Raw genomic sequence first — 8,319 nt, 5'->3', positions numbered from 1 at the left:
ACCACCATCAACGCATCAACCTCGACAACACGGAGTTGACGGTCATCACTATTTCAAGATTTGACTGTCGCATCGTCCATACGATCATTGTGGTTGTCGTTGTCGAAGAAATAAAACTGCCACCTCCCAAACTCATATGCTGCCATCGGATTACGATATCTGGTTCCATGACATGCCACACATACAACGGGTCTAACATACAACCGCCATCACCTTCAAATCGCAACGAGAATATCACATCTAAGGGTGAGAACTAGTAGTAGATAATTTGAATTATTCGATATTCATATTCAGGAAATTGAAAATGGCCATGGCAATATCCGAATCTGGATGAACATGAAAATGGATGTGGTAAATATCTGAATTCGTTTTAAAAATAGACAAAACAAATATGGTATTGGATTTAGAATCAAATGTGGATATGAAAATTGATATATACTTATCCGAATAAAATTGTGATATTGTATATTGGTAATTCTATCCAGAATTATTCAACCAAATTTACTAACAGAGTGGTCAAATGTTTTTTATGACTCATTATAAGGTACGAGTGATGAGTGCATTTTTGGAGCATATTTTCTTAATGTTTTTGCACTAGTAGTGATAGGAGTTTGATATTTTACCGCGCACGCGCGCACCTTTTATGTAGTTCCAACAGGATCCGCAAATGGAAGGACTTGATGGACACAATCAATGGAGCACTCACTTTTGGATACAAATATGCTGATCTCATAGCTACTTTTGCATCCTTTGGTGCTACTCTCTAGCACCTCATATGTAAATAACTTTACTCTATAATAAAATTTAAAATATGCAACTCACTGTTCAGCATAAAAAAATGTCGGTCTAGATCTGCTAACGGGGTTTGGAAAAAGATTTAGTAAGGACATGTTCAAATAAGCCCATATTTAGATTATGCGTGAAAAAATACGATTGACTAAGGAAAGCAAGGCTTACATTCCTTTTGGTTAAATCTGGGAAGATGTGATTCAGAGTATCATTTTATAATATTTCATGCAAAAAAAATGTCCACTAGAAAAATTAGGGGATGTTGAATAGTGTACTACCTCCATCCCAAGGCTTAGACTAATCACAATAGGAGTACACTAGTATCATGCACATGATACTAATTTATGATACTACGCCCATAATACATAGTGATATAAAAAATATCTTATGATACTACGTATTATGGGCGTAGTATCATAAGATAGTATCATAGTATTATCATATTTAATATTTTGTAGAATCTCAAAGCAAATTTATGTACATGATGTGTTTGCCATTAAATTTTCTAGTTTTACGTGCTATGATACGGTATCATATTATGATACCACTCATATCTCTCACTTTATTAATTGGTGCGCCATATCAGATTTTTACCAACATGGTATGCATGATACTACTTATGATACTTTCATTGTGGTTAGTCTTAAGGCTTTTTTTTTAAAATTCAAACGAAGTAAAGTTTGATCAAACTTTTAGAAGAATCTATGAACAAATATTATATTTTGTAGATACCATATAAAAATATATTTCATTATCTATCTAATGATATTGATTTTGTACTTTTCATGTTAATAATTTTTGATAAAAACTTGGTCAAACTTAACATAGTTTGACTTTCTGGAAAAAAAAATAGACCTTAAGCTTTGGGATGTAGGTAGTATCATACAAGCAACGTTGTTGCATCATTACGAATAGTGCAGCTTTAAAGAGGGAATCAAATGGCACTTTAAATTAAAGATGGACGAAAAAATGGTCACCTTTTTATTTTGAGCTTACAAACTTTTCAAGGGAGCACAATACGCTAGTACTAGTAAATTATTATTTTTTTGTTATTTTGTACTATGGAAATTTGACCTTGTGCATTCGTACGTTAGATCTATATAAATCGAGGTGTGCCGTGCCTTTGTGTTGGACCTTCTTACACGGTTTGGTGTTGCTTCTGAACCGAGCTGTAGGACTGGGGATCGACTCCACCACACCATGGCGTCTCTCAAGGAAAACTTGCAGTTGGAAGAACCACTTCTCAAGGTCAGTTTCTTTTACGTTCAAATCTACTAGTAGCCTGGTTTTTAAAATCAATTGTTTGTTTTTTACGTGTTCCGAAAGTATTTGCAAGCATAAAGAGGTATCTTCCTAAATTTGGAGAGACCCTCGTTCATTTGATGCCCAAAGTATCCCAAAGTAACATATATTGGGTTGCATATGGATTTCATATCTGTATCTGTTCTTGGACAGTGAAATGTTGGAAACAACTGGATCTCTCGTCCCTTTGCTGTTGCAGACTAGCGCATCATGGCTACATATTGCTGTGCTGAGATCTGCAAAATTCTGCCTGTTACATTCCTGATGCAATACTGATGTCTCTCATGATCATTGTCCAATGAAAAAGGATGGCGTGCTTGGCAACATCGCAGTCAACAAAAGCATTACTAGACTTGGCCCCAATATCTGCCTGCTATTTACATTCTGATTCTAGGCTACTTTCTTTTATCATGTAGTACGTGCATAACAGTTGTTTCATGGTTTTGCCCAAAATGGTTTACTACAGAAAATTAGGTTTGTCTTATTACAGGATTCAGTTCTACATAGAGGGGACCAAATTGTTGACATTAAAGGAACTCCAACTCCTACAACGAAGAATCGTACGGGCAGTTGGAAAGCATGCAAGTTTATCTTAGGTAAGTGGAGACTCAAGTTTTAATCTGGCAGAGAAATGTCAGGCGTACTATATTTCAGTTCACTTGTCCAAATTTTGTGTTCAGACTTCAGACTGCTCAAATGCATGATTTAGCCATGAACCTCACTATTGTTTCTTTGTACTGTTCATTATTACTTTCAAGTATTTTGTTGCGATCCTCGCATGAATCACGATCATGATCCTTCCATTATATTATAATAAAGAGGATCCTCTTGGGATTTGCTTCAGACATACTACTACTCATCTGTATTCTGACTTGCATTGCAGTGACTGAATGCTTCGAGGAGCTAGCGTACTACGGGATCCAGTTCAACCTGGTGACTTTCCTCAAGACGATATTGCGGCAGAGCAATGTCTCGGCAGCAAGAAACTACACCAACTGGCAGGGGACTTGCTATATCGCTCCCCTCGTCGGAGCTATCGTGGCAGACTCCTATCTGGGAAGATACCGGACGACGCTGGCCTTCTTCGCAGTCTACCTGATGGTAAGCACATTAGCACACACGTGATGTTGCATCCATCAATGGAACTAGCTGATAATTCTGGGTTTTTTTTTTTGCAACACAAAGGGAATGGCTGCAATGTCGATTTCAGCATCGATCCCGGCGGCATGCACGGGGCTCGACTGCCTGCATCAGGACGCCTTGTCGTCGTCTTCGTCCCAGTCCGCCGTCTTCTTCCTTGGCCTGTACATGATGGCCATCGGAGCCGGCGGCATCAAGCCCTGCATCTCCTCCTTCGGCGCCGACCAGTTCGACGACGGCGTCCCGGCCGAGAGGCTCAAGAAGAGCTCCTTCTTCAACTGGTTCTTCTTCTCCATCTACATCGGCAGCTTCGTCTCCGGCACCGTCGTCGTGTGGGTGCAGGACCACTGCGGGTGGGTCATTGGCCTCTGGATACCGACCCTGTTCATCGCCTTGGCTATCGGGAGCTTTTTGCTGGGCTCCAGCTCGTACAGAGTGCAGAAGCCTCTGGGAAGTCCGCTCGCAAGAGTTTCCCAGGTTGTCGTGGCGGCGTTCTTGAAGCGGAATGTACGTTTGCCGCGTGATACTTCTCTTCTCTACGAGCTAACCGGGGATGCGTCAATGGCGGACGACAGTACCAAGAAGCTGCAGCATACGCCGGTGCTTAGGTAAAACTAGCTTTCTGAATCTGTAATGAGTGACCACATGGCTGATCGTAATTTTCTTTCTTGTGCAGTTTCCTGGACAAGGCTGCAGTGATCTCTTCAGCCGAAGAGCTTTATTTTGATCCATGGAGGCTCTGCACCGTGACGCAAGTCGAGGAGCTCAAGATCGTCATCGGCATGCTCCCGATCTGGGCAACCGGGATCGTCTTCTTCTCCGTCCTCGCGCAGTTCTCCTCGACGTTCCTAGAGCAAGGGAGGATGATGGACACTTCGGTCGGCGCGTTCGCCATCCCTCCGGCGTCGCTGGCTTCCTTCGACGCCGTCAGCGTCATCCTCTTCGTGCCCATCTACGACAGGGTGCTCATCCCCGCGGCGAGGAGGCTCACCGGCAACGAGCGCGGGTTCTCGGAGCTGCAGCGGTTCGGAATCGGCCTGTTCCTGTCGGTCCTGGTCATGGCGGCCGCGGCGGTGGTCGAGACGCGGCGGCTGGAGCTCGACCGGATGGCGGCGGCGCCCATGTGCATCTTGTGGCAGATACCGCAATACCTCCTCGTCGGCGCCAGCGTGGTGTTCGCGTGCGTCGGGCAGTCGGAGTTCTTCTACAACGAGGCGCCGGAGTCGATGCGGAGCCTCTCCACCGCGCTGGGGCTCCTCACAGTGTCGCTCGGGAGCTACCTCAGCTCACTCGTCGTGACGGTGGTGTCCACCGTCACCACGAGGGGCGGCGAGCCCGGGTGGATACCCGATGACCTCGACAAGGGTCACCTTGACCGCTTCTTCTGGCTCATCGCTGCGCTCAGCTCGCTAAATCTGGCGGTTTTCATCTGCTGTGCCAAGAGATACAAGTGCAAGAATGTTTCTTAACCGTAGAAATGCTTCTAGATTTTATTTCATGGCTTGAGACAGCTGTATATTTATACCGTTTCAACACCATTAGGTGTAAGTCGGGTTACAACTAAAACTATTTAGTTTAAAGTGGATCGTAATTGAAAATTTTCTATTGCAAGTCGAGTTGTAACTAATTTTTTTTTCAGTTTGCAAGTCTAAATATGAGAGTGCCATCGCTTAACTTCTCAATCTATCGAGAATTGGTCACACATATATTTACCTCTGTTTCAAAACAAATATAATAAATTTGTCTAGAAGCATTCCAATAATGTATGCATACGGATATCTAGAAAAGGCACAACATTTATCTTGGAACCCGTAAATACATGTTAAATCTTTTACTTATAAGATTGTTGGTACTTATAATATTAATTTTTTCGATAAAGGGAATATATTAATATCAAAAGTTATCAATTACACCCAGCCTCACGCAACACCCTAATAACAATACGGATGCACACAACTAAAAAAGAGAAAAGAAAACTAAGAAACAAAAGTCCCGCTACAACATCATAGACCTAGCAACATCAATATATCCACCACCAAGACAATGCTTGACATAGAGACTCTCCAAAAGGGACGCCTCCAAGATGGAAACGATCAACAGCGTCATCGTCGCCCGACCAAAGATGTTAGATTTTCACCACGAAGATAATCCCTGCAATGCCTCCAACAAAGTCATTGCTAGACACAACCAGTTAAGGCCAGACCTTGGGTTTTCACCCTGAAAGGTAGGACTCTGAACTTCACCTGTGCTGCCGTCCCCACTTTCATACCACTGCTGCGGAGCCCGGAACGCCAAGCAAGCCCCTCAACATCGCGGATACTTGAACCTCCCTTAGCTAGTCCGCTAATCTAGCCTTCATGATATTCCTTCTTCTGACTTCACCATGGACAAAAAGTCACTTGATGTCAACACATAATAGAGCTTCGCGTCGCTCCCTCCAGAACCAAACGGTCGGAATAAAAGCATGGGTGCGCGCGACCGAATACCACCCGATCCAGCAAACTCCAGTCAAAATATGCACTGTTCCATTCGTCGGTGGAGCATTTTGGAACTCATCACCCCAGCCAGATGAAGGCAGACTGGCCTCCGGCAGGTCTTCATCTTCGCACGAGAGAAACCCGACGACCGCCACCAACAAAGTTAGACCAGCAGCCCCCACGCCGCCAGTCACTCCTGCCGGATCACCAGAGAAGAAAAAGGCAGCGCGGATCATGCGTAGATCGCCGCCACCGCTCCACCCACTCCTCCATGGCTACCGGGGAGGTGCATGATGAAAGGACACGAATGTCTCCTAGAGGGGGGTGAACTGGTGAATAGGCGGTTTAAAACTTTTATGAGATGGGCTTAACAAATAAGGAATAAAACTAGCTTTTACTTTGTCAAGCCCAAAGCCTATATACTATGGTTCACCTATGTGCACCAACAACTTATGCTAAGCAATACAAGCAACTATGTGATAGCAAGATATATAACTTCAAGCACGATGGCTATCACAAAGTAAAGTGCATAAGTAAAGAGCTCGGGTATAGAGATAACCGAGGCACGCGGGAGACGATGATTTATCCTGAAGTTCACACTCTTGCAAGTGCTAATCTCCGTTGGAGAGGTGCGGTGGCTTAGCTCTCCCGAACGCCACAAAAGGCCTCACCTTGAGGTGTGGTTACTCGATGCACACCAACGCCACAAAGGCCTCACCCTAAGATTCGGGAGTCACACCACACACCGAGCACCACGAAGGCACCTCACATTATTCTCCGGTGACCCTCGCCACTAAGGCCTAGGTCACAGTTCCGCTAAGGGATTTCCTTCGAGGCGGAAACCGGACCTTACACAAAGCTTGGGGCACACATCCACAACTTAATTGGAGGCTCCCAAGAAATCACCACAAAGGCCTCAAATCCGTCTAGGGTTCCAAGAACCCAAGAGTAACAACTTTCTTGCTTTCACTTCCACGAATCACCGTGGAGAACTCAAACCGATGCACCAAATGCAATGGCAAGAACACCACAAACATGCTCAAGTACTTCTCTCTCAAATTCCAACAAAGCTACAAAAGCTATTGGGTGAATAAGAGAGGAAGAACAAATATGAGGAGGAACACAAAATTTCTCCAAGATCTAGATCTAGTGGATTCCCCTCACAAAGAGAAGGATTTGATTGGTGAAGATGTAGATCTAGATCTCCTCTATCTTTCTCTCAAATAGATGCAAGATTCATTGGAGTGAGAGGGAGATAGCAAGGTCAAAGATGGTCAACAATGGAGGCAAAAACGAGCTCAAACGGCCAGGAACTTTGGGAAAGAAGACACCCTTAAATAGGACCAAAATATCTGACCGTTATGGCCAAAATCGCGTCCCGGCGGCAGTGCCGGAGTGCTCCCAGCGGCAGTGCTGGAGTGCTCCCAGCGGCAGTGCCGGCCTCCATGTTTATACCCAAACACCCGATACGAAAACCTTAAGAACTTTTGCATCCGGACTCCGATTTCGATGATCTCGGGCTCGTTGAAATCACAACAACGAGCTCTACAACAATATGCATAGAAAAATCATAGTCCAGCAAAGGAGGATAGAAATAAGTGAATAAAGGTTTTACCTATCTATAAAAGGCAAATCGGTAAAACCTCCAATATGGAAAAAGCAACAACTTGAGATAGGAGACTTGGATTTAGGTGAAACCAATTTTGTTGTAAAGAGGATGAAAAGAGCTACCCCATAAAGAGTGAAAAGCTTAAGAACAAGTTGGGTAGGGTTTTTTTTATGTATTTTAGAGTGAAATCTCTCAATACGGAAAATCGAGAAAAACTCCAATATCGAAAACGCAACAAGTGATTCATGCGAAATCCGTTTTCGATGAACTAGAGCTTGCTATGGAAATAAGCACAAGCTCTAAAACACCACATGGATAAGAAACAAATAAAAACCAAGAAAGATGATGCAATGATGCAAAGGTTTGAGCTCTCTCCGAACGATACGATCGAGTTACTCACTCGAGAGCCCTCTTGATAGTACGGCAACTAAACTATAAACCGGTCTCCAACTACACCATGAGACCGGAGCGAAAGAAACTCTATCAAGAGCAAACCTTAATCTTGCACATTCCACTTGAGCTCGATGATGACGGTCTTGATCGCAACAAGGTGGAACACCTTTCTTGATTGTGCTTACTTGATGAAGTCATGCGAATTGCTCCCCCATACTCCACTATAAGAGAGCTTCTTCTTCGCTGCATCTTCACATATCCATGATCACCATATGGATGACAAGCTTCAATCATAAGATCTCTTCGAGTTAACTCATCTTGAACTTGCGCTTCATTTCTTCATTCTTCATCATGTTGATGTCTTAAAGTTAACTTTGAGGGCTCACTTCATCTTCATCTTCAAGACATACTTGATACTTGATATTCTTCATAAATTTCTTCTTATTGCAACCTTGATGCCAACATATGGTTCATGCATTGCCTATGGACCGTTCCTACAAATATAACTCAATGTAAACATTAGTCCATAGGGATTGTCATCAATTACCAAAACCACACATGGGGGCTCCATGCACTTTCACATGAGGGCACGGCGAAGCAGTTGTGCCG

General features: G+C 43.7%; 1 protein-coding gene across 1 annotated transcript; it reads left to right on the top strand.

The window, feature by feature from the left end:
* The first annotated feature begins 1,989 nt into the window (after positions 1-1,989).
* LOC124696447 (protein NRT1/ PTR FAMILY 8.3-like) lies at positions 1,990-4,700 on the top strand. Its single transcript, XM_047229175.1, has 5 exons — positions 1,990-2,037; positions 2,582-2,687; positions 2,975-3,192; positions 3,346-3,839; positions 3,908-4,700. Exons 1-5 carry the CDS (start codon positions 1,990-1,992, stop codon positions 4,698-4,700), a joined length of 1,659 nt encoding a protein of 552 aa, XP_047085131.1.
* The last annotated feature ends 3,619 nt before the right edge of the window (positions 4,701-8,319 follow it).

Source organism: Lolium rigidum, chromosome 3 (assembly GCF_022539505.1).
Source record: "Lolium rigidum isolate FL_2022 chromosome 3, APGP_CSIRO_Lrig_0.1, whole genome shotgun sequence".
NCBI classification, from domain to species: domain Eukaryota; kingdom Viridiplantae; phylum Streptophyta; class Magnoliopsida; order Poales; family Poaceae; genus Lolium; species Lolium rigidum.
Note: the sequence above shows the minus strand (reverse complement) of the source record. Positions and strands in the feature narration are given on the sequence as shown.